Source organism: Hermetia illucens, chromosome 4 (assembly GCF_905115235.1).
Source record: "Hermetia illucens chromosome 4, iHerIll2.2.curated.20191125, whole genome shotgun sequence".
Classification (NCBI taxonomy): domain Eukaryota; kingdom Metazoa; phylum Arthropoda; class Insecta; order Diptera; family Stratiomyidae; genus Hermetia; species Hermetia illucens.
This window is the reverse complement of record NC_051852.1, coordinates 148377837-148405183: the sequence shown is the minus strand read 5'-3', so window position 1 is coordinate 148405183 and position 27347 is coordinate 148377837. Positions and strand designations below refer to the sequence as shown.

The window sequence follows — 27347 nt, the reverse complement described above, 5'->3', positions numbered from 1 at the left end:
TACTTCGTAACTGTCTTTCCTGCGTTTAGAACAATGAGGCCTGTTATGAACCTGAGCATGGTTCTCTGAAAAGAACAACTCAACACCACATCATTTTTGCTGCAAACCATATAAGTATATAAAAAGAGCCGATACATCTGACGACTGACTTGTACATATTTCTTCGCACAATAGATAGCCAGCCCTGTCAATGCGCTGCGCTGTGCTGTTCGTAGAAGCTGCTCGTTCCTAAGTGCTTGAATCCTCATTAAAAATTATTAGTTTCTGACTCAACAAATTCAACTTCAAGAGCTAATGTTTGATATTTCTAGATGTTTTCCTATTCATACTCTTTCAACGCAGCATGACGACAAACTTTTTCTTATGGAAGTCCATTATTAACCCCAAAATATAACCACGATCCTTTTGCATAAATCATTCATATAAAAAAAATAATTTACTTAATACTAATAGAAGTCAAAACTGATAAAAACTATAAATACGAATTTCGGTATGAATAAACTAATAACCGAATCAATCATATTTTCCTGAACGCTTAAATCGAATATAACTTATCTTATAACGCATGATATGCATAGTTTAGACGGACTTATACAATCATCATGACAAAAAGCACCGCATTGTACACAAATAACCATTGGATTAAGTGAACAAGCACAACTAGATGATGTATTTTCACTGGCACTAACTATATAATTTTGGTTGTTGGGTTCTATACTTGTGTCGCCGTATGATTGCCCTGTTTGAAGAGAAAATGATAGAAAATTACATAAATTATGAATTTTAACAAAAAATTTTAGTCAACCATAACATTTGAAAAATATTGAGTGTGTGCATAAGTTTTTTTCGGTTTAAGGAGGATCCTTTACACCTTACTAGGCCCGTCGGGTCAAGGGTAGACTATTGAAAGAGACCGCTAAGGTATGAGTTGATCCCTAGCGTCAGTCCTGAATGAACTGTGACATCTTTAACATGGAAGTAGATAATATTCATTTAACGAGTTGTTTTCTGTATAAGTTCAATGCGACGGATGCTTATCGAAATTTGTATACAATTTACGGCGACAATGCTCTTACCGAACGTACGTGAGAGCAGTAATTACAAAGTTTTCGTGATGAATAACGACGGATCTAAAATCAACCGCGTTCCGGAAAGATAATTGAATGGTCGTTATTGGCATTGAAGAAGGGAGTAGATTAACTGTTGCTAAGCTTTCAGAGAATTTTAACGAATACCGGTCAAACACTGGCCTACAAGACAAGACTGATGCGCAATATAGCTCCCTGGGAGCCAATCTATATCTCTGTGGGGTTGATATGCGCCTCTCTAGGGGCCAAGCCTCTGGTTTACCAAGACCGTTAGTGGGTGGTGATAGCCGAGGTAGCCTTATCATGTATTAACCAAACGTTACGGATCTAAACTGAGAAGTTGAAAACACCTCCACCACTCCAGGGTGTTATGCAACTCATGCTCGTTGGATAGTTTGCAGTCGGTGGTAACTAAATGGATTCTTAGTCAGTGATTAAGCTTGACCTTATCGTACTACGGGGACCATGGTAGGACGGACCTTCTAACCCCTATACTCGTGGGAACCAAATAAGTACACAAACTTAAAACACAAAAAAAAAAAAAACAAACAAGCGGAAACACATACCGCACAGAAACTGGTCCATCAGGCAGACGCACACCTCCGCAATACAGAGTACCAGGTGATTACATCAAAGAAGGGAGAAGAATATTGAGCGTCAGGAAGGAGGCAGGCCACAGTACGCTATCTGAAGAGCGATTGGAACGCACCGTCCTTTAAGAAGGATAGACTAAACTCCGATTTCATCGAAAATGATGAGGAAATGATTATCAATGAAGGAGAAGACTATACTTCGTTCAACGTCGGAAGTGCCTCCATAGATTTCACAACCCAGTCCAAATAAGTTGAATTATTAATATTAACATTAGTGTCTGGATAGTTGAGTGGTTAGAGCACAAGGCTGTCGTACGGAAGGTTGCGGTTTAAATTTCACTGGTGGTGGCGAATGAAGTGTTCTAACTCACTTCAAGGCCCTGATCCAATTGGATTGTTGCACCAACGATTTTTGTTATTAATAATAACGTACCCAAAGTATCCTTAAAACACGAGGGCAGATCCTTGTGGAATCAGTCAATGATCACGCTCGTTAGAGAAGACAGGGAAACGTATTCTGCAGATATCATGTTTGAGCTAGAGAGCTGAGATGTACAGTATTACAACTGCTAAAACTGCAAGCCCATTGCCCATAGTATCGCTGTGCTAAAACCAACAAAAGGGAGCTCCGAAAGTGAGGCGGCAGATGGACTGGTAGTTTCCAAATACCGATGATTCAAGAATACAGTAACAAACTCCTGAGAAACCCGCAAAAGACGAAACCTATCGTCTCCAAGCGCAATTGATTTCAAGGGTTCGAATAGAAAAACAAGAATAGATTGTGCAAGGGCTCGGACCTCAAGCAACCTCTGTAAACAGGTAAACAGAAATGGAGTACGAACTGCAGAACCCTTGAGCGCCAGTAGTCACTTACATGTGGCGCAGGCGGATGGTAGTTCCACCAGCATCAAATTGGCGTCGAAGATGTGGATCAAAGTTGAAGTCGGAGATGGTCATCGAACATCTTCTGGACGGTAAAGGGGAACAAGTGGGATTCATCCTCCGCTTTGATTCCTCCCAGGTGGTCTCTGGGTTCCATGTCATAGCATAGTCATTTCATGCGACGAGCTTCCCAGGAAACCGCTCGCTTGCAACTGGTTGCCAAAGGTGCGAATGGATTATGACTAGCTCGACTAATCCTTGTGCCTTCAAAATCCCAGGACTCCAATGGACGACAAGGAGGGAGAACCACAAGTGAACAGCCAACCTTTCCTCCTTCACATAGCTGGAAAAGGCGGATTTTGAAGTACGGCTAGGAGTCAGGAACGCAAAGGTGAAAGCATTCCGACTCGCGAACTCGGACGACGATCTGGATCGAAGCGTCGCCGCTAACGAACTGTTGAAAGAGATGAAGATCGACGGCCCAACGGAACTGACGAACGAACCCCCTACGCAAGCAGATTATGCTAAGAGGAGCGCAGATAAATCTGTAGCACTACAAGTGCGCCTCAACGTCAACGTCGCATTAATCAAGGGGCCCTGGATCGAAGGAGGCCGTATCATCACCAACTTTCTGTTTTCTCAGCTCGAAGAACTATGACGGTTGTGATCCTTGATATCACCCTACTAACCGATAATGGGACTTTCAGCGTGCAGAACTGAAGAGTCTCTGACCAGAGATTTTTCTCAGATCACAGTTAGATAATTTTCAGTCTTTACAATCTCGTTGAAGAGGTCTCGAACCTTTTCAGAGAACTCAGGGGAATCGACGAGAGGAAGTTTGATAAGATTATGAAGAACAAACTCTCCCATGCACAAATTGGCAATTGAAACTACAGATGAACTGGAGCCAGAGCTCGGGATCCTGAAAAAGGCATCTGAAATCGGGCACGAAACTTTCGCCCTGCTAAATACAACAAGAAGGCATTGTCATCGTGGTGGAATGAAGATCTGTCCAGCCCCAGAGAACTGACCAAGGAGGTCAGCCATACAAGAACTGCCTGAAGAGGTACAAATCGGTCATAATAATTGCCAAAAGGCGGATCTAATTGAACTATTGTCAGAACATTGAAAGTTCCAGCAGAGCTGTGAGAATCAGTGAGATTCTGACCAAGGAATATAGGAGTCCATCCTTTCTTAAAATATCGGAACGAATCTTGTAATGAAACCCTGGAGCTACTAATTCAAACGCACTTCTCCATCAGCGAAGAAGATTGTGTATCAGAGCTTTGTTTGGAGGATATGAAGTCCCAGTTGCGTAAGATTATCCAATCCAGTCGGTAATTACTGAGTATAAAATCGGCTGGACAATAAACAGTTTCTCCGCATATAAGTCTTCGGGTCCAGATGATAAAATGCCAGGTATGTTACTCAAACAACATGAAAGAGTTGTGCTCTGGTTTGTCGAGATTTACCGAAGTTGGATTTCTTTCGGGTATGCACCATACTCTTGGAAATGTGCATGCATGGTTTTCATGCCAAAAGCGGGCAGATGCGCCCATGAGTTAAGATCCTAGAGCACGTCCTGGATATTCACTTAAAGACGATTATAGAGAGAACGCCCTTCTCCATATCTCGCACGTGTATCTCAAAGGCAAATCCACAGAAATCGGCCTTTGCAAGGTAATTAGCACGGTTGATCGGTCGATACAATGCAAACAATAGTTGCCTTCCTGGATATAGAGGGGGCATTCAACAACGTTGTTGCCAACGCCATCAAGGAAGCGCTAACCAGAATAAGACTGCAGGGGTATCTTTCGTATTGGATAATATTCACGCTAACAACTAAAATAATTCAATCTCATTTGGGAGCAGGGGTACGCCATCTTTCCGGCGCTGTGGTTCATAATGATGAACAAAATTCTACGCAGATTGGATGTGAGCGGACTGAAGGTGGTGGCGTATGTCGAAGATTTGATGATCCCAAGCGACCATTAAGGCACTTTTACTCAATGGCGACAGTCTGGACGACATGTTCAAAGCCACTCTCCCCTGGGTTTCCGGCCATAGAAAGAAGGGAATGAGCGGGTTGATGCATTGGTAGGGCAGATTTCTTTTCTTGGTAGTTCCTTCGTGGGCGAAATTTACGTTCTACCTGCGACTATCAGGAGGATAATCAACTCCCACAACTTAGCGTCGCTGACTTCAGATGGCGATGGCTCACTACCTGCGCTAAATCAAGGAGGTTTTAGTCCGTCTATAACAAGACCCGATCGCCAAAGGTTTTGTATCAGATGCGTGCAAATGCGGTGGTCTGCACCGAGGCAATGGCCAAAAGGGGATCATGCCGCCAGACTCAGCATACGGGCTGGCTTTGAAGACTGAACTGACTGGGCTGTGCACCCGTTACTAATATCAAAGTAGTCATGCTCTTAGGAGCTTGTGGGACCAGAATATTGCAGCAAATTGTGCTCCTCGGAGCGGCCACTGATACCTACTTACTCACGCGAGACAGTTAGTAGCATCTACTCTATTCTTCGCAAAGGAACCATCACCAGAAATAAGATGACTGATGTCTTGAAAATAAAATTTGACCAAAAGGGAATTTCGTTGATTTAAAGAAACTGAAAAGCCGTATGCACACACTCGCTACATCACAAGCACATACCTTGATTACTCACTGTCCTCCTAACCATACCTGCACCGCCAATCGTTTGTGCTTCTTGCAACGAATTGTGAGAATCAACATCCACTGAAGCAGGTCGACCTCGACCACTTATAGGTACGCCATTCACACCATGGATTTGCTATTGAAACATCAAATGATTAAGTATCATTTTGTCATTATTAATTCGTAACAGTCTTACCTGATTTTGGGCAGGAGGAGCGCTTGAAGCTCTCGGGGCCTGATTATCAGCCGCTCCGACATTTGCTCGATGAATTAGAACATACTGTCCCTGAATAAGCTGCTGCTGTTGTTGGGGTGGGTAAGGCTGATGATGGGTTTGTGATTGACCGGGAATCGCCTGCAATTGTCCGGCATGCTGTTGCATTGTCATTTGAACACCCGAACTATTTCCTACACCTGGTGCACCCGGGGCAGTAGGACTCGATGTGTACACTTGGCGAATGATTGACGTCGGTGAAGGTTGTCTTTGAACGAATTTTCTTTTTGGATAACCTAACCGAGGTCCAACCATCTTATAGGCGGTTCGATTTGGTGGCGGTACAGGGGGTGCCTCCTTTTTCGTGACGCCTTGAACGTTTGTAGTGGTGGTCGTCGAAGACGAATTGCTGGTGGCAGTCGCTAGCATTGAAGGTGGTGGTCGCAATTGTGCCGTGAGTTGATGTCGATTGGGACTGCTTTCAATCACTGCCTGACAAATCTGATAGCTTCGCTCTAAATTTACAGCACCAGGCGGCAATTTGTTCGACGATCTACGCCCTTTACCACTTGGTTGAAGCTTAGGCCTTTGTTGTGCTATCGTGGTAGGAATAATTGATTTGTTTGCTACATTTGGAATAACTTTAAGTGGATGCGTAGATGACAGAGACATATACGCTGCAGGATTCCCTTGGAGTTGTTGCTGCGGCTGCTGAACGTTATTCGTTCCCGGTTTATGAACACTTTTTCCGTGTGGTATTGACTGATGTGGTGGTTCCCTTTGATGGGGAGGCCCTGAAGTTACTTGTACATTATTGTGCTGGGGTTGTTGAAATTGATTACGCAATTGTTGATTATCCAAATATTGCTGCTGAAGTTGCGATTGTTGTTGTTGTAATTGAAAGCTAAACTGTTGTGGGTGATCTGGATTTTGTAGGAACTGTGGATGTTGTTGGTTAATGAAGTGGTGATGATGACTGCCAACTTTATTGTTAGCCATTGCACTTCTCGGATCCTGTAAGGCATGGATTCGATGCGACGGACCTGCATTTGGTAATGGCGGTCGTTGCACCATGAAACTGTTGTGCTGAGTTGTAGTTTTCGAACTGTTCACAACTTCGTTGCTTGAGCTATGATCACTGCTGCTATCATTCGAATTACTTGTTACGGTACTGGTAACCTCCATTTCACTAGCTGCTGATGGCATCTCACCTTCACTTTTTATCTAAAAGAAACCACATTTACAATTTTATCATTGAAAATTGGGAAAAGGAAAATCAGGAACTAAGCTTTGGATAAAGTATCTAAGTAAGTTTTTCAATTGACGACAACAGGTTTGTCGCATTCGCAATAGATCTAATTAGAATACTTACTTCTTGAGTCGATGTTTCATAAATGGTATTATGATAGATCCCGTCCGCATTTCGCATCACATCGTTGTTATCCAACATATTTACGCCTCCACCGTTATTAAAACTGTCCATTTGTAGCTGCTGTTCGTCGCCTGCATTCATTTCTCCACTTACTTCTTCACTTTGTTGATTTGAAAGTTCCATTTTCACTCCGAAATTCCAATCGTGCTGAGAATGTTGAAATATATCTTTCTTGGACATCTGAATATCTGAAGATCCCGATGCCAACGGAACCGAAGTTGCTGATGACGAGGAATTGCTTGTCGATATTGAAACTGACACTGCTGATGAAGCATACGATGAGATGCTGCCCGAGCCGGTTAACTGTTGATGTTGACTTGTGTCCACGTGCTGTAAATTTTCATAACCAGGAGGGATCGCCATATCCATGTTGCTGTTGTTACCCAGTGCCGCTGTGGCTGTCGTTGATGCTGATGTAATCATCGCAGCTAATGAAGGAAAAGGGAAAACTATAAGTTTCACTTTCATTTAATCGTTCTAAGGAAACCCATTAATTTCATTCTTCGTTTATCATTTAGAATTCAAAGAATTAATCATCACTTGTGCAAATATTCACAAGACCCAATTAAAAAGTCATCGTCGTCGTAAAATACTTTGAAATAAACAAAACGTAAACTAACTTTTCTCAATACGCTGAAGAAGGGCTACTAAAACGTAATAAATCGGAGAAATGTTATTCGCAAACGAAAGCAATATTGGATTTCAAAATAAACAATTTAATAAGACATTCAGAACTCTTTAAGTCAGACGGCGCGAGTGAACATGGAAGTTGGTTTGCAAAAAGTAGCAAATGAAGGTGTTGAATTACAAACACACAGAGTTCTTGATAAACGGCCAATTACCCCGGCCCGGATTGGACGGGTCACTAGTTCAAGGAATCTCCTTGAAGACTTATCGTATAACCAGGACATACTTCGGTGCAGCGAGCAGGTAGAAAATTCGTGGACGATCAAGAATAAATTTAGACGTGAAGTGATCGTGTCAGGTAGAGTAATTAAAGAGTTGATTTTTTATAAGCGGTGATATTTGTGGTGAATTTAAAGTAAACACTATAAACTCAAAAATTGATGGTTAGCCCTTGTTATATTGGGGACAAAATAAACAGAGAGTGTTGTAAACTATTTTGTGTTAGCTCTGAATCCGTTTTGACTTATAATAAATGTCTAATAATTATATTGTAGGAGGATAACTGTTTTCACCACGGTAACTTAGATTTTAATTTATAATCATCCAATTCTTTCGATACTAGCATTCCATGAAATTCTTTCGATCTTCTGAGTCTGATACTGTAGGTTGAACTATCTATTCGGACAGCAGCAGGCTGGGTTTTCTGCTACTGATTACGACTCGTAGACAAATGCATTGTCATCTTGTAGGCGTTATTCTTCCCATCGCTTGCACATTGAAAAAAGGTTTCAGGACATCACAACACTGCCTAGACCCATCCGAGTGCATCTTAAGAGTGCAGTTTTGATCGCTAGTATGGTAAACTCTAATTTGTAGGGAGTGGGATAATAGCCATATCTTAATCCTTTGACCTTTCCTAGGATGAAACAATTAAGATGTGTCTCCTTCAACTCTGGTTCAAATAGAAGGGGTATTGAGGTAAGGTTTGCTGGGTCGAAACATAGTCATTAGATGTAGCTACCTCAGTAGTGTTGTGCTTTTAGGTGCCTGGTTTGTTTCATTTGATGGAAGGTTGAGTAGGATAAGAGCGTAGGCTCTAACAATAAAGTCTTAGGAGGAGAGGGTTTTATACAGTGCAGCTAGTACTCTTGTGTGATCAATGAAGATAACATGTTTTAAGTTTACTCACTTGTATAGAATGAATGTTTGATTTTGGGTTCTCTGCGGATAGTTACTTTCTGAATTGGAAATAAGCGCTTTGTGTTTCTTTTGATATTGGAAAAGACTTCAATGTATGGAACCAACAAGCGTACATTTACAGTTGAATCATTGCGCTTTGTTAAGTGTTGTAGGTATTTTTTCGGCTTTTGGAATAAGGAGAAATTCTTACTAGAAGAAGAGGCAATCAAATCATTGACAAATGTGCCTTTTTCGAAAAGAGAACAATCTAGAATAGATGCTTTGTCCATTTCAGTAGGTACTCATTATCGTGGGTGGACGTGGATTACGCTCATCATATATTTGGATCATTGAATAGTTTGGGATCCCTTTTTAGTTTAGTTCAGTTAATTCGGGGGAGCCGCAGCTCCGAGCACAGGCCATTATTAGGCCCATTGTACTATCTCCGTAATTTGCCTATTCAATGGCTTCCCGCCTACGGTGTTCGCAGGCTTTAGCGAATCTGAGAACATCCTCAAGAGGCAGAGAGTGTGCAGATTCTTCATAGAAGAAAACCTTGCCAAGGTGTCTTCGTCTGAGATCTGAGGATGCCGGGCAGCTGCATAAAAAGTGCAGGGCTGTCTCCTCCTCCTCCTCACATTGGCTGCACACAGCCGAAACCACTACAACAATCTTTTCCATATGGTAATTTAAGGGGCAGTGTCCCGTCAAAAGCCCTACTAGGGTTTTCATGTCCCCCTTCTTAAGGGACAACAAAAATGCCGCTCTAGTGGCCCTAGGCTCCTTCACAAGGATTTTCGTTTGCGTTGCGTGAATCCTTGCAATTTCACCCTTCAGAGTAGACTTGACAGTAGATGGTCGGATTCCAAGAGCTGGTTCTGGCCCCACCATTGTGGATCCAGACCCTTGGAGGGCCAGTCTATCAGCCCCCTTATTACCGGCGATGTTAGAGTGCCCCGACACCCACATCAGGAATGTTTCGTTCAGTCGGCCAAGTTTCAGCAGCACCTGATGACAACTCCACACTAACTAGCTTGATATGTTGTTGCCGTTTAGTGCTGATAATGCCGCCCGACTGTCGGAACAGATTCGAATGGTGCGACCCCTCCATTTTTGTCGCAGACATTCTTCTGCCGCCAATGAAATGGAATATATCTCCGCCTGGAATATGGTCGTCATTTTTCCGAGGGGTCGGGCCAGTTCTATAATCGGATTCTCCGAGAACACACCTGCACCCGATCCATCCTCCGTGATTGACCCGTCGGTGAAGCTTAGGTCTGTAATCTGAAAAGATTCATGACCACTTGTCGACCATTCTTCTCTTTCGGTGATTACGACAGCGTATGTCTTTTCAAAGACGAATCTGGAAACCATATGATCGGTCGGCACCAGGGCTACCGGATGTTTTTCAAGGAATTTCCAGATAGACGCATGCCCGTTGGATTGGCCACCTTTCCACGCCCCAATGGTATCGAGCCTATATGCGTCGTTGGCTGCTTTCCGTTTCACCTCCAAGTGAATGGGGGGTAAATTTAGGATAGCTTCAAGTGCCGCAGTCGGCGTAGTACTCATTGCTCCAGTAATACTTAGGCAACCAAGTCTCTGAATCTGCGTTAGCAGCTTCCTGCTGTTAGCAAAGTTCAGTCTTGGCCACCAGACGATGCATGCATACATCAAAATGTCCCCAGGTCTTACCTATCACATTCCTACAGCACCAGAGCAATCTGCAGGATTTCTGGTATTGTTCCTGGATATGATGCTTCCACGTTAACTTGGAGTCGAAATGTACTCCTAAGTATTTGACTGCCAGCTGGATTTCCGCCCCTGCTAAGGTGGGTAGCGTATAGCTGCCCCACCTGACGTTCTTAGTGAATATAACTAGTCCAGTCTTCCTAGCGTTCACCGTGAGTCCATTGCGGAGACACCAGCTGTGGATCCCTTGCTTCCCAGCTCTTCTCGTTTTCTTATTGCTGAGAATTTGGTGCGAACTGTCCAGTTTTCATTTTATGGTATAACGTAGCGTTCGAACTGACATGTCATCCGTGACGCATTCTGATGACAGACCCTAAGTTGCACTTTGGATACACCAACGTACGTTTCGTTTTTAGATTCTATTCAGCCATCGGCGGCAGAAACTTACTGGCCGAGATGCTTGATGATGAGAGTCTACACGTGGAAGAGCTGTGATAAATTAGGTAATGACGTTGAGTGTGGCTCTTAAGCTTGAGGTACAAACGGAAATTTTTCCACGACAGAAGCTCAAACTTATTCTTCTCTATGGCGATGATTTACCTAATTCGCCGGAATTTAAAAATATGTTTATGACATTTCGTGCCTGAGCAGGCTTAGGATATTAATGAGGAAACTGGGCCCCTTGCTGGTGGTCTTTAGTCCAAGGGTGCCAGGAGGTCTGACTCATCTTCAACAACGGTAAAACAGCCCGAAGAAGTTAATTAAAACTGATGTCGCACAGTTTCTCATATATGAGTGGCAACTGAGGAATCATCCGAGACGTTACTGGCTGTGGTTGACAATATTCAGAAGTCCCTCCGCACCTGCGAATGTGTTGAACCTTCCAATCGGCCAATGGGGCATGATGGGCGTACCAATTATGGTAGCGAAGTTGTGGAATACGACATAGAGTTGTTGATGAACTTGGTTACAGTAAAACTACCACAATCTTCCGAGCCAACCAAACAACATCGTCCATAAAAGCACGCAGGAGCACAGAACAGTAGATCTGGACAGGGCTTGGTGGGATCTACCTAGATGAATGTTTTTGGACATATTTAGTGATATATATTGTATACAGAATATATGCATTCGAAATAACCGTCTTTGGCCTTCACGCACGCCTGAAGTCAGACTGACCAATCATCAATAGTTCCACGTACTTCGTCCATTGGAAAGTAGGCCACAGCACGACTCAAAACTGTCTTAAAAGAATCAATGTTAAGGTGTCTTTTGTAGCAAATCATGTTCTCTAAAATTATTCACAATTTGTAATCGAGCAGGTACAAAACAGTATGGCCAGAGGAAATGAATGCTGATAACTGGCTTTGCTGCCAGGTTTGGGTCATTTTAGCTTTATGAGCCGGTACAGAGTCTTGCTGGAAATTCCACGACCGATAAATTTGTATGATGATCTATGAATACGAATATATTCGTATCCGAAAAAGTGAATATTTTGGTATTTACACAAGTGAATACGAATACGGCTGTATTCTCACGTCCGTACGTTCTCCGTACAAACGTATTCGTATTTACGAGTACGAATACGAATTCTGTTGGATAATAGGTTGGAGAAAAAGTAATGTCGTATTTTGTCAATAGATGGCAACATATCTTGTGTTGTACTTATCGCATCGGTTCATACTATACGACGATTTGAGGATGACAATCTGGGCTACAGGTGTCTCTTTGACAGTTTTATGATCGTACGTTTCAGTCTCAAGTTATAGCGCGTCAAAGATGGAGTCAACCAAGGAAGAAATTCGTCATATTTTACATTTTTACTACCTGAGAGGTAAAAATGCAACGAAGGCGGCCAAAAATTTGTAAAGTTTATGGGTCCGATACTGTAACGATCCGCACAGCACAGCGTTCATTCGATCGATTTCGTTCTGGTGTAGTGGATGTCGAAGATACACCCCGTACTGGTAGGCCAATTGTCGTAGAAACCGATAAAATCGTCGAAATCATCCAAGTAGACCGGCATGTGAGCATTCGCTCGATTGGCCAGGAACTGGGTAAGGACCATAAAACCGTTTGGAACCATTTGCAGAAGATTGGATTCCAGAAAAAGCTGGATGTTTGGGTACCACACGAGTTGATGGAAAAAAATTTCTTGGACCGAACCAACGCCTGCGATGCACTGCTGAAACGAAACGAATTCGACCCATTTTTGAAGCGGATAGTGACTGGTGATGAAAAGTATATGGATTGGCGAGCCGGCTTAAACCATCGCCAAGCTCGGATTGACGGCCAGGAAGGTTTTGCTGTGTGTTTGGTGGGATTGGAAGTGGACCTGGCACCAAGTGATTACCATCTCTTCTGGTCCATGCAAAACGCTCTTGGTGCTACTAAGTTGGCCTCAAAAGAGGCTTGCGAAAAGTGGCTGTCTGAGTTTTTTTGCAAATAAGAGGTGGGGGGGGGGGGGGGGGGGGTGGTGGTGGAGATAATGAAGTTACCTTCTAAATGGCAACAAGTTTGCAAACAAAACGGCGCATATTTCACTTAAATTGGATAATTCTAAGTATGTTAAATAAAGCGTTAAAATTCGATCACAAATACGACATTACTTTTTCTCCAACCCAATATTTAGACAATTGGAATCCCTTACTTCCCCGTTCTTTTCGTTTTCTTTTTGTTGCTTGCGAAATATCCAGTTTCTTTCAATCATACCAGGAAACATGGTGTAGATTAAGTTTGCGTTATTCAACCACAGAATTACGATAAATTTAGGAGCGGATGACCTCGTTTCTCCTGGGGAACGCTTGCGTGTGACCTAATGCCTCCGATAAATAATTTAGACGAATTACGAAGATAATTTAGACGAAATCACTGGCTTAACGTCGGCGCCGATTTGCATCCCGATAAAACCAATGATTGATGAATTTTGCGATTGATTTTATAGTTTAACGCGATGTTCGGACTGACATTAAACTCACAGCTCCCCGGGGGGTACTCCATTTTTCGATACGACAGGGACCGGAATGCATCACGTAATTTCACTGATTTCCTAATTGCGATAAAATATATCCTCCGCATCGAACCCGTCTTGTCCTCCTCTGGCCCTCCTTATGACTATCTCGCCGTCCAACTCCATGCCATTCACTCTATCTTGTATATAAGTCCCCTGTGTTTGCCTTTCTCACCTGTACGAAGAATTGTATGACAATTTGTCGGAACTCCTTACTGTCAAACTTCCCTTCTTCCTTTGTGAAGATTTTGAAGTCCCCATGCTCAATGGCCTAGTTGTCCTAACCTTCCCCACTCTCTTCTTTTATCAACCCTTCTTATCCACCGAATTTCAACACCACCCAAAACTCAAAACTGCTTGGGCTGCACTCACGATCTCTTCCTTTCCAACCTCGCCGAACGCCACCTCTCTTTATTTCATTGCATATCCATGCATATGTCAAAATTGATGCGTTCCATTTTAACGTCTATAATTAAAAAAGCGCGTAAGAGATACTTATTGAGCGTAGAGACCGCCCGCGGTAACTTGAAATGGGTTTGGTCCCACACTCGCTATTCCCATAACCTCACCCAATCTCTTCCTTCTTCCACCAATTTCCCTGACACCCACAACCAGCCGGCGACCTTTTCCGTTCTTACTTCTCTTCCGCATTTACTGCCTCGACCACTGAGCCCTCTACGCCTGTTCTATATGCAGACTGCTCCAAATCTTTTAACACCAATGTTGGGCTTGGTTCTTAACCTCTTCCTTTTTAACTGTAAACAACACATTTCCCTCCCTCTGTGAATGATCTTCAACAAAAATCTCGAAGAATGCAACTTTCCCTATATCTTGAAAGAGGCCTTTATCATCACTCTCCTCAAGAGCGGAAACCTTCCTCTAGCTGTGAACTACCGTTCCATTCCTTTTCTCTCCTCCTGCTCCGAAATCCTCGAGAAATATTTCAACGACTGGTTGACCACGTATTCAGTTACCTCACTGTCAAAGAACAGCATGGTTTCCTGAAAAAACGATCTATTGCTTCAGATCTTCCGGTCTACTTTGTTGTTAACTGCTTTAATCCATTATAGGAGGTACACGCTATTTATACTGATATCCCGAAAGCTTTTTGTACCGCTGACCACAATGTCATTATCATCATCAACGGCGCAACAACCGGTATCCGGTCTAGGCCTGCCTTAATAAGGAACTCCAGACATCCCGGTTTTGCGTCCACCAATTCGATATCCCAAAAAGCTGTTTGGCGTCCTGACCCATGCCATCGTTCCATCTCAGGCAGGGTCTGCCTCATCTTCTTTTTCTACCATAGATATTGCCCTTATAGACTTTCCGGGTGGGATCATCCTCATCCATACGGATTAAGTGACCCGCCCAACGAATTGAGCCGGATTTTATCCACATGTTATGGTATCGCTCATAGATTTTGTCGTTATGTAGGCTACGGAATCATCCATTCTCATGTAGGGGACCAAAAATTCTTCGGAGGATTCTTCCCTCGAACACGGCCAAGAGTTCGCAATTCTTCTTGCTAAGAACCCAAGTCTCCGAGGAATACATGAGGACCGGCAAGATCACTGTCTTGTACAGTAAGAGCATTGACCCTATGATAAGTTGTTTCGAGCGGAATATTTTTTGTAAGCTGAAATAGGCTCTGTTGGCAGCCAACAACCGTGCGCGGATTTCATCATCGTAGCTGTTATCGGTTGTGACTTTCGACCCTAGATAGGAGAAATTATCAAGGGTCTCAAAATTGTAGTCTCCTATCCTTATTCTTCCCGTTTAACCAGTGCGGTTTGATGTTGTTGGTTGGTTGGTATTCGGTGCTGACGTTGCCACCATATATTTTGTCTTGCCTTCATTGATGTTCAGCCCAAGATCTCGCGCCGCCTACTCGATCTGGATGAAGGCAGTTTGTACGTCTCGGGTCGTTCTCCCCATGATGTCGACATCGTCAACATAGACCAGTAGTTGGGTGGACTTAAAGAGGATCGTACCCTTCGCATTTACCTCAGCATCACGGATTACTTTCTCGAGAGCCAGGCTAAAGAGGACGCATGTTAGGACATCCGCTTGTCGTAGACCGTTGTTGATATTGAATGGTCTTGAGAGTGATCCTGCTGCTTTTATCTGGCCTCGCACATTGGTCAGGGTCAGCCTGGTCAGTCTTATCAATTTCATTGGGATACCGAATTCTCTCATGGCCGTGTACAGTCTTACCCTGGCTATGCTATCATAGGCGGTTTTAAAGTCGATGGAGAGATGATGCAACTAATGTCCATATTCCAACAGTTTTTCCATCGCTTGCCGCAGAGAGAAAATCTGATCTGTAGCTGATTTGCCTGGAGTGAAGCCTCTTTGATATGGGCTAATGATGTTCTATACGTATGAAGTGCGTATGCGTACGACCTAGCAAGATAGCGGAGAATATCTTATAGATGGTACTCAGCAACGTGATACTTCTATAATTGCTGCACTGTGTGATATCTCCGTTTTTATGTATGAGACAGATAATGTATCGTTGCCAGTCGTCAGGCATTGATTCGCTGTCCCATACGTTGAGCATTAGTTGATGAACCACTTGGTGTAATTGGTCGCTCCCATATTTAACCAATTCGGCTGTAATTCCATCGACTCCTGGCAACTTATGGTTTTTAAGCCGACGAATTGCACGGACCATTTCTTCTATACTTGGTGTTGGCAGTATTTGTCCGTCGTCTTTAGTTGGCGGGACCTCCAACTCGCGTTGTTCTGGTTGTTCAGTAGCTCACCAAAGTATTCAACCCATCGCTCCAATATGCCCATTCTGTCGGAAATCAGATTTCCCTCTTGGTCTCGGCAGGATGAACATCGAGGTGTATAAGGTTTCATCCTGCTGACTTGTTGGTAAAACTTGCGTGCCTGGCGCGGTTGCCCGAGTTCACAGACTAGTTGGTTCTCACAGGCTTCCCATTTCCGTCTGTGAAGTCGCTTCTCTGCTCGACAGAGTTCGTGATAAGTCTCTGCGCGTGACCACGTTCTTTGAGAATGCAACATTACTCGATATGCGGCATTCTTCCGTTCCGTAGCTAGCTTACATTCATCGTCAAACCAGCCGTTCCGACTTTTTTTGCGGCTACGGCCGTATTTATGATAACGTTCTTCAGGTGGTTGTCAAGATTATTTGTTGACGCTTCATCTCCAGGATCTCTGTTGACTGCTGTTATTGCACATGGTCAATTTGGTTGAAAGTGGTCCCGTCTAGAGAGGCCCACGTATGTTTGTGGACCGCTTTCCGCGCAAACCAGGTACTTCACAGAAGGAAATCAATCAAGCTGCAAAAACCACCCCTCCTAGCACCATGCACTGGCTACTCTTCATTTTTGCTTTCGACTGGCTACAATTACGAAAAAAGGAAGAAACCATTTTTGAACGAAACGATCCTAAACGACTCTCAGGTGACAGCCTTCAGAAGGAAAGATTTGAACTATAACTTGGAGAGGAAAATCCGTTTGAAGCCTAGAGCTATTGGCATAATTCTGAAGGTCAATTTACAGCGACTATCATCGCAGCTTTCCCCAATTATGTTACGTACATAGGAACTGATGGTAATCCTACGTCATTGTTTAATTAGCTGAGCTGAAATAGGGCTTTAAGTTAACGTAGAGTTCTCAATTCCTGGTCTACAAAGATCATAGAGCCATATCTTTACAGTGATGGGTCCATGACCTTCTACTTGTGTGTTAACTTATTTTAATTGCTGATGTTTGAACGACGAACTTTGAAAAGAAACTAGCTTCTCTAGGTCATGCTAACAAAAGGCAGATACAACTGAGTTAGATTGAGAAAAAAAAAGAGGATTAGAAAAAATCAATCTTGTCTCACCTTGTTCTGATGACTCCGTATAAATGCCTTCTTCGCTTTTGACAGGTTGTGACGTTGCTTCTATAAAATAAAGGTATCTTAAAAGCTCAACTCGATCATATCAATTGAACAAAAAACCAACCTCCGCTATCTGTGCTGATTTCACCGCCCGATTCCATCACATACTGTTCAGCGTCTTCAAACTTCAAATCGATCGGATCTTCAATGTTTTGCATATTCTGTCCATCATCTATTGCATTATCGTCGGCACTATTATCTCCACTACAATCCACCAACCCTGATGTACTACTATTCGTTTCCTCAGAGCATGTTAACATGTTATTTCCCATTCCTCCAGTTCCGCTACTATTGGTCAAATCGGATACAGTAAAGTTCTCAATATTCTCAGAAGAAGATGATGTAGGGATTTGATGAGATGGTCCTGCTGCAGGTTGAAAATCCATACATTGTGGATTGTTATGAGGGAAATTTGCATGAATATTGAATGCATTTTGTAAAAGGCCGTTGAAATTCGGGAGTTTATACATGTCGGCAAATAGGTTTTCAGTTGCTGTAGGCTCAACAGCCACCTCGGAGAATGGTGCTGCACCAACTTGATTTGCATTGCTACCATTGTTGTGGGTATAATCACTGGGCAGTAGATCATGCGCATCGATTTTATCAATATCATTTGCGCTGTTGTAAAGCATTTGCTCTCCAAGTTCCAGTTTTACCCCTAAATCGCTGTTACTAGTTTTCTCGTCCATTGTATCAGCGTTATCTGTATCAGAATACCGCATGTCTATGAGAAGTTTTTCGTCCTTATAATCGTCACTAGTTGTTGTCGAATTATCATTCACTTGAGGCTGTTGAGCTTCTACACATTCGTTATATTTCAACTGCTTCCTGTCGTTATATTCGGAACTAGTAGAACGCTTTGAGGCTCGCTTATGAAGGCCGGTGAATTCTCCATTCGTCTCCGTTTCCAAAAGATAGTTTTCTGCATCAGCGAACTTCTGTTCAATTGGGTCATCTTCAACAGGAAGATTTTGTATGCTTGGCTCTATTTCATCAATAGCAGTGTTGTCCCCACTACAATCCACCAGTCCAGATGTACTGCTTGTCGTTTCTTCGGAACTCGTCAACATCGAACCAATGCCAACATTATTTGCTCTCAAACTGGATACTATGAAATTATCTACAATGTTTTGCGAAGACACTGGAATTGGGTGAATTTGGTGTTGACTTGAGTTTGGTGGTTCTCCAAGCAACGATGCATCGTGAATATTAAATGCACTTTGCAGAAGGCCGTTGAAGTTATGTAATTTATACATATCCGCAAACAATTGATCGTTGGTCGTTTCCGCTTGCATCTCAGAAGAATATGTCTGAATTTCTGATCCTGGTTGACAAAAGCTGTTTGACACGGATGTCATGACTTCACTCTCCTCCATACTCTGCGAATCTACTTTGCTGTCAATCTCATCACAGAGTTGATCAGCATCCGTAGGAGCTAAATTTCTGGACTTCTCTTCGTTGAAATTCATTTGGTTTGTTTCATGAGTTGCGGATACCGAATCCTGTTCTTTCTTAATTGCGTCAGTTGCGCACGGTTTGACATCACCGATTTGATCCGCATTGCTAGACGGTTCTTCTGAAGCAACATTATGAACTTCGTCCAAAGCCGAATTCTGTACTTTGACCATGTTCGCTTCTTTGTCTAATATCTCTTTCGCTTCTTCACGGCTTACAGGCTGAGGTTCCTCCAGGGTGGTCTCTGACTCCATTTCATGCTCGTTCTTCGTTGCATCCTCCCCGAAACTACATTTTTTGATTTCAATCTTATCTGATTTTTCCTTTTTCATAGTCGGAATTTCCAAAACTTCGCTCTGTTCCGTTGAAGAAACTAAACTTTGCTGGGCACGCGTAACAGCCCCTACAGTTCGGATACGTTTAGGAGAATTAGACGTACTGGGCTGTGAAGATACACTCGTGTCTCCGCATACTGATTTCGCGGGGCTGCTTGAAAGGCTACTCGTAGATGTAGATGGACCAGTCAAGCTAGCTGCTAATGAGGTTGACGCATTTTTATCGGGAAGATTTTCTGACGAGTTGAGTTTCATTGCAGTTTTAATAGAAGGCTTATCCTGTTTGCTACCCCAAATTGGTTCAAAGTGCTTTAGTTTCCATGGATCGAGTTTGCTTTTTTCCTTCTCCGCTTCAGTTTTCAGACGAACTTGATTCTCAGGTGTAAATTCACCTTCAGCCAGTCGTTCCCGCCATTCCAAGCAAGCTCGTGCAAAAAATTCATTGTTCAAACTAGATGGGCTTAACCTTATACACGTCGGATCCGTGGTAGGCGGTGGTCTGTCCACACTAGGCAATAATTGCACTAAATTTTGTTGAAACAAAGGCAGAAGCATGGAGAATGTGTGCTTATTTAATAATGCTCTCAGATTAGTTCCAACTAAAATAGAGTCAGGAGTTTGCAAATCAATTTTTCCGTCTTTTGTCTGTTCAATTTGAGCGGCGGTGGACATTTTCTTATTCGACCGGCGACGAGGTTTCGAACTGAACCCGGGAATAGATGCAAGGACTTCACGCATAGTAGACGCTTGAGCCGCTGAAGAACTGGTTGCTTTCACATGTTTTTCTGGCGATGGCGAGCCTTTGTCACTATTTGATTTTCCTAAAAGACGCGGTGCTTGGCGACGAAGGCAATGTGTATGTTTTACTAATTTTGGAGGGCTCTCCAGTAATCTGGATGAATTTATTGTTAATTCATCCAGTGCCAAAGGGTCATCTTCTATTTCTTCATGTTGAATACTAGGCGGAAACGCTATTGGGTGTTGATCGACGTGATAATGTGACTTTGAAGTTTGGTTTCCTAGTGGATTTTGAGATAATGAATGTTTCTCATTGTTTGTAATACGATCAGAACTTGAAGAGCGATCTTTGAGGGACACATCGCATTCCATGTTTTCTGCACTTCCTGTAAAAAACCAAACATATAGGGTTTTACTTTATTTAAGAGAAAGAAAAGAAAAGAAAGAATAGAAATAGGAAAATGATATCCCTGGAAGTAAATATTATAAATCAGTTTCAAGGAGTGAGAAAAAGCAATTACAATGATTTTTGTCTTGCTGATGTTTCTTAGCATACTCTTTCCCAGATTGCCGTAGATTTATGCAACTAACTATAGCAAAGACGCCTGAAATGGCGATATTTTTTTGCCTGCGTTTGCTACGAGGGTACAAATATTAAGACCGCATTATACGAGTCTTAATCCCCAGACATCCTGTACGGGTGGATGTCAATAGCGTGGAAAGCGTCGAGGATTGTCCCCTTTTCACAATGAGAGAGCTCGAAGAAGCGGTTCTCACTATGAAAAACCAGAAACCGCCAAGTCCTGATGGAAATCCGATGGAAATTTACAAACTAGTGTTCCGCCAACGACCAGACTTGCGCTGATTAGCAAGGGAAAAGGAAACCCAGAGCTGCCATCTGCATACCGACCGCTGTCTATGCTTGACACGGCCGGGAGTGCCCGAGAAGCCCATCACGAGTAGACTCGCTAAAGCGATCCGTGCTGCCGGCGACTTATACGCAAGGGTTCAGATCAGGGAGATCCACTGTGGATGCTGTTATGGAGGTCGTGGATACGGTTAATCGGATAGTGCTCCTCATAGCGCTTGATGTCAGAAATGCATTCAATTCCGCAGGATGGACCATTCCACGTGCCAAGCTGTCTCTTGAAAGAGAATCCTGACCTTGCGTCCCATATCGATCGGAAACTTGACTATAGAGTCAAAATCAGCGGTTAAATACCTTGATTTAATGCACAACTCGAAGGTGAGCTTCTTCGAGTTAATCAAAGCAGCAGCGGACAGGGCTGCAGCTGGAGTATCGGCCTTGAGTTGGCTAATGGCGAATGTTAGGGGTCCTATATTTACTAGGAGACGTCTCCTTATGGGAGCATCGCGGTCGGTTCTGCTCTATGGTGCAGAGGCTGATGCCCTTGACAAATAGGTGCATTGTAAGTGCCTTGCTCAAGTGCAGAGACGGAGAGTTTTGCTAGTGACGTCTGCTTATCGCATTTTTACTTCCATATCCAACGTCTAAGCGGCCATGGAGGTTTTCAGTCTTACCTGTACAGGATTGGGAAGGCGCGATCTCCTGAGTGTGTGTTCTACAATGGAGTGGCGGGCGATGCTGAACACACTTTTTTCTCTTCCCAAAGGCGGGACGGCTTTCGTTGGCAGCTTTATGCAGACCCTGGAGTGAGTTCCAACCAGACAAAATTTTCAGAGAGTTGCAGAAGAGCGCTGACAACTGGAGTCGTGTTGTGCGTTATGTTCGGGTTCTTCTTATTGCGAAGAAGATTGAACTCAACCGGCGGATGGACCGGATGGCAAGGGGTTTCCTGAACTAACAACTCCCTTCCTCCCCTCCCCTCCTGTTGGTGAAAGGGATTTCCTGAGTTGAAGGCTCCCAAAGCCGGGAGAGCGGGAGGGCTAACCCGAAGTAATGTGTCAAACGGTTCCCGGCTTGTTTTCTGATGGCAGGCAGCTGTTTAGTTGGTAGTCCGACAGCGTACTGTTGCGGGAGTCCAACACTCTGTGCGTAAACGCATTAACCTAACCTACTCCCAAAAGCATAACACATGAAAAATGCCTACTGAAACAACACTAAAAAATCTACCAAACCCTATCGCCACCTCCACGTGGTGATTGTTGGAAGTTCTTTCTTAATGAAAAACTGCGGACGGGGAAGGATGAAGGCGAGTCTTCCGCGGCTAAAAACGGGGCAAATTGTACCCACTTGTCCTCCAGATTGGGTGCTGGAAAGGGCTGACAACCCATATAAGAAGCTTCGTATTGAACGGATTCTACAACGACGGCCAATCTGGCAACAGAAACGAACGGTTTACGTATTTTCTCCTGGAACGTGCACTCCCTGTTAACTAGCCGATAACCTGTACAAATATAAGGCTGATATCACAGCGCTACAAGAGATGCACTGGGCAGAGACCACTACGGCATGTATTATAAAGATCATTCAATAAACCATGCTGTTATTTGCTTTGAAAATATTTTGACTAAGCACTCCGCGCTTGGGAGGCAAATTTCGTGACATGAGCTTCATTAACGTTCACGTGCGTTCAGAAGGGACTTAGATTCGCAGTCTGAGAGGAATACCTTCCACGAAGCTTGGGAGAAACCCTTGAAGCCTGCCCAGGTATGATATCAAAATCATACTGGGAGACTTTAACAACCGAGTAGGGACGCAACCCTATTCAGGCGATACGGCGGCCCCCAATTTGGAGGAACGCGGGCACGCGCGAAGACTTATCACGAACTCCAGCGAGCGGAGAAGGGACTTCACATACGGAAAAAGGAAGCCTGGGAGAACCAACAAGTATAGGAGAAACAGTCCATGCAATTCATCGGCTTAAAAATCACAAGTCGTCAGGAGCGGATGGAATTACAGCCGAATTAGTTAAATATGGAGGCGACCAATTACACCAAGTGGTTCATCAACTTGTGCTCAAGATATGGGACAGCAAATCAATGGCTGACGACTGGCAAAGAGGTACGTTGCTCAGAACCATCTATAAAATATTCTCCGCTATATTGCTAGGCGGGATAGCCCCATACGCCCACCACATCATTGGCCCATACCAAAGAGGCTTCACTCCAGGTAAATCAGCGGCAAATCAAATTTTCTCTCTGCAGCAAGCGATGGAAAAACTGTTGGAATATGGACATCAGTTGCACTATCTACTCATCGACTTTAAAGCCGCCTATGATAGCATAGCCAGGGTAAAACTGTACACGGCCACGAGAGAATTAGGTATCCCGACGAAATTGATAAGACTGACTAGGCCTAACCTGACCAATGTGTGAGGCCAGATAAAAGCAGCAGGATCACTCTTAAGACCATTCGACATTAACAACGGTCTACGATAAAGGAATGCCCTATCATGCGTCCTCTTTGACCTGGCCCTCGAGATAGGTATCCGTGATGCTGAGGTAAATGTGTCAAGGATGTGTGGACATGGGATTTTTGGTATAATAAATCACAACACGAGGATTTAAATAAACGGACACGCTTTATTCGAACTTATCGCTCTCGTTCCTCTCACTCGACTGACTTCACGGCAGGGTTGTACTTTCGGTGTCAGGGCTTGACAGCTCGGCCTCTCCTGACATTGAAATCGACCCGATTTCAGGTTCATCGTTTTCATCGGACTCCTCGTAGCAGTCAATCTCCGGACTCAAGTAACACCACGGCTTGAGCTTGTCACTCGTGTAGACAGAACTATAGCGTCGTCGACCTCGAATATCGGCAAGGTCCTCTATTACGTACCGGTCGTGTCGTAAAACCTTCGAAATTATATAGGGACCTTTATATTTTGGCTCCAACTTGTGCGATTCGCACAATAAAAAAAAGGGTTTTTAAAACACAAGCGAACAAGGCGGCACTTCGTTTGTTTCCGTGAGTACGACGAAGAGACACACGGCGGTTTCGCGATGGTTGTTTCGAAAGCTAAACGAATATACAACGGCTTAGCAATATCTGTCGTTTGCTAAGCAGCGGCGTCGGCGTACGGTGGATTGTGACGATATTCGAATCGCCAAGTTTGTTTCGGTGAATAGAACGACAAACGGCACAGATAGTCGGTGGCTGAGCGAATGTTGTCGATGACTAAACAATGGCGGCGGCGGCGGTTGATCACGTCGAAAACGAAAATGTTACTTTTTTTTTACTTTTCAATTTTACGATTACGATATTACGGCGATTGTGTATTTAACCAAAAGATCCCACTTCTGATCTGTCAAGGATGTGTGGACATGGGATTTTTGGTATAATAAATCACAACACGAGAATTTAAATAAACGGACACGCTTTATTCGAACTTATCGCTCTCGTTCCTCTCACTCGACTGACTTCACGGCAGGGTTGTACTTTCGGTGTCAGGGCTTGACAAATGCAAGAGGTACGATCCTCTTTAAGTGAGCCCAACTACTGGCCTATGCTGACGATATCGACATCAAGGGAAGAACGACCCGAGACGTATAAACAGCTTTCATCTAGATCGAGCAGGCGGCAATCGGCGCGAGATCTTGGGCTGCACATCAATGAAAGCAAAACAAACGGGAAGAATAAAGATAGGAGACTACAACTTGGAGACCGTTGATAATTTCTCATATCTAGGGTCGAAAATCACAACCGATAACAGCTACGATGATGAAATCTACGCACGGTTGTTGGCAGCCAAAAGACCCTATTCCCGCTTTCAACAAATTTTCCGTTCGAAACGTCTCACCATAGAGTCAAAGCTCTTATGGTACAAGATAATGATCTTGCCTGTCCTCATGTATTCTTCGGAAATTTGGGTTCTTAGCAAGAAAAATTGCGACCTTTTGGCCGCGTTCGAGAAAAGAATCGTCCGAAGAATTTTTGGCCCCCTACATGAGATGGAGCGATGGCGTAGGCCAGGACACCAGTTTTTAAGGATATCGAATTGGTGGACCTCGGCGCAAAACCGGGATGTCTGGAGTTCCTTATTAAGGCAGGCCTAGACCGGATACCGGTTGTTGCACCGTTGATGATGAAGCACGTACAGAAAGAGGTAGGATTCATTCAAGCTTTTTCACACGATCCACATCGACATTATTGGCCCTTTGCGAGATTGGCATGGCTTCACACTAATGGATAGGTTCACGCGGTGGTCTGAAGCAATATCTCTGGCCGACATTTCGTGAACGTGAATGGATCCCACGCTTTGGAGTTCCGGTCGAAGTCATTACTGACGCGGGAATGCAGTTCGAGTCTACACTGGTCTCGGAATTGGCCAAACCCCTGGGTTTCAAACGCCATCGGAAAATTGTGACAACTCAAACGTAATAAAGTCGCTGGGCTTGACGGTCTCCCCGCATAGTTATCTATTGCTGGACCTACAGTTACTGCAGATCTGCTGTTTCTACTCGTAGGGAAGTTCTTGAGAATTCGAGACCTTTCACAGAGAGTAGACGACGAGGACCAGTCTTGAGTGTGACAATTGGAGGGGTATTTGCGTGCTTCGCCGTTGCAAAGATAATAGCTAAAATAATCCTGAAACGTAACATCTCGAAAGCTTTCGCTGCCCTGTCTAAAATCTCTGGAATTTCAGTTATCTCAACATCAAGATTAGGTTGAGACTGCTTTGTGCTAGTGTTCTTTCTGTGTTGCTATATGGGAGTCGCACATGGAAAGTGAACTCCACTGTTATTCAAAAGCTCCAAACTTTCGTCAACACCTCTCTCGTGTCGTATCATAAGAGTACCCTGGCCTAGCACAATCTCAAAGGAAGAGCATTATCGACGCACGGGCCTGGCATTCATACCCACTGTGAACGGAAGACGGATAGGTCACACATTAAGAAGGGGCGACAATTTCATTGCGGACTATGCCATGCAATGGAATCCACTCTCCCAAGATGACCGAGGCGCGGATCGACCCCAAAGACACTTGGTACAAAACAGTACAGGAGAAGTGCGAGCGCCTCGAAAAGTTGTGAGGGGAGCTGAAGGGCATTTCAGATAACCGCGAACGATGGCACGAAGTTTTGGTTGATGCGCTATACTCCACCAAGTGGTGAATGAAAACCATATACACGTCCCACAGTTAGAGAACTCTAGTTACGACTTTCAGGGGATTGATACCGCGTAACTGTTATTTTTACCGAAATTATTCAAAACAAAATCTCAACGATTGTGCGGAATATGACTAGGATAATGTACAAATTTGTTGGAATTCCAATTGGTTCTTCCCACTCAAAAAAGCCCCCGAAAAATGCGTGAAATTAAACCTTCTAATGTGGACTCCCCTTCAAAACGCTGCCCAATGAGGTTCCAATAAGTTTATTAAAAATATCTTAGTCTTAATTTTGGGCACCATTACTTTTTAAGGGAGAGTGGTTGTCGGCGCGCAATTCAAAAGATTTTCAACAATAATACATAAAAGTTATATTTGATTCTGTCTCAATTCTTTCCGCAAGCAGCAACTGAATTTGCGTCTGACCGACAATCATCGGAATATCAACCGTGCTTCCTGTTAGTAGCCAGTGATAAGGAAGACACTCGTAAGCGGAAATGACCGGAAATTGATTGGACTCCACCATGTTAAGTTTTAGATTTGCTCTCCCAATTTAATGTTTCTACGACTATTTCTCAATTATCGAATTTCCTACCTTCCAGGAGTAAAAAGCAAATCGTCTCGGCGATTACAAATAAGTCCATTACCTGCTCTTCCAAATAACGAAATTCTGGTTATATCTCCCGCGCTTTTGACTCAAATTCGAAATGCAGATGCATTCACTTCCGCTCGCTGATATCAATGCGAGCCAACATATGATTTCGAATTTCGAAGCTCAGTCGATTTGTTTTCACTCTCTATTCACTCTCTTCGAACTTTTGACAGCACTTTTTATGTGTTGAAATTTCTACTCGCCACCCATACGGCTACATGTGGCTTGAGATTTTTCAATTGATGCACTTTTCCACCTTCTTCGCAGACTCACTCGCCATAAATTCACTTGACTGCTGGAGTCTCACTGTAAATTCTCTACTCAGCACCCAGGAAACACTTAGCACTACCGCTGGCTCTAATTTGACCGCAGAGGGTGCGATCTCGAAGGAGGTTGTTGCGTTGCTACGGAAAACTAATCACCACTTCACCCTCTTACAACACCGCATTTCAGCCTTGCTACGGTCGCGATTCTGATCTATGCCTACTTTTCTTTAGTCGGTTTGCAAATTAACTTGCCCGGGGCACCCATTTTGTCCAGTATTTATTCCTTTTTAGTAGCGTTCCCGATGAAAATAAACAGAACCGTGCACAATGCAATTTGACGACTTTTGAGAGAGTACACAATTGCTCATATCCGAAAACAAGCGTCAGTTAGGTGATTTGAGGACAGCGTGGCGCTATATTCGCTGAGGGTACTCCGAAAGTTTTAATTTTGATTCCCAATTCGGTCTGTTTATTCAGATGGGTGACTATTAAAACATAAAATAAAGGCTGTCTACTTCCTTCAAATTGTACAAATAGTTCGGTAAAGTTACATTTGCCAATAGT

The 27347-nt window shown here is 43.7% G+C and overlaps 1 protein-coding gene across 1 annotated transcript; it reads right to left on the bottom strand.

Moving 5' to 3' along the window:
* On the bottom strand, window positions 1-27116 carry LOC119655532 (polycomb protein Asx-like). The gene is made up of 7 exons (XM_038061446.1): window positions 26513-27116; window positions 17368-20217; window positions 17247-17306; window positions 6818-7305; window positions 5428-6669; window positions 5229-5367; window positions 1-739 (listed from the first exon to the last, which is right to left on the bottom strand). The coding sequence occupies exons 2-7, from the start codon at window positions 20201-20203 to the stop codon at window positions 552-554; spliced, it is 4953 nt and encodes a 1650-aa protein (XP_037917374.1). The 5' UTR covers window positions 20204-20217; window positions 26513-27116; the 3' UTR covers window positions 1-551.
* Window positions 27117-27347: the final 231 nt, after the last annotated feature.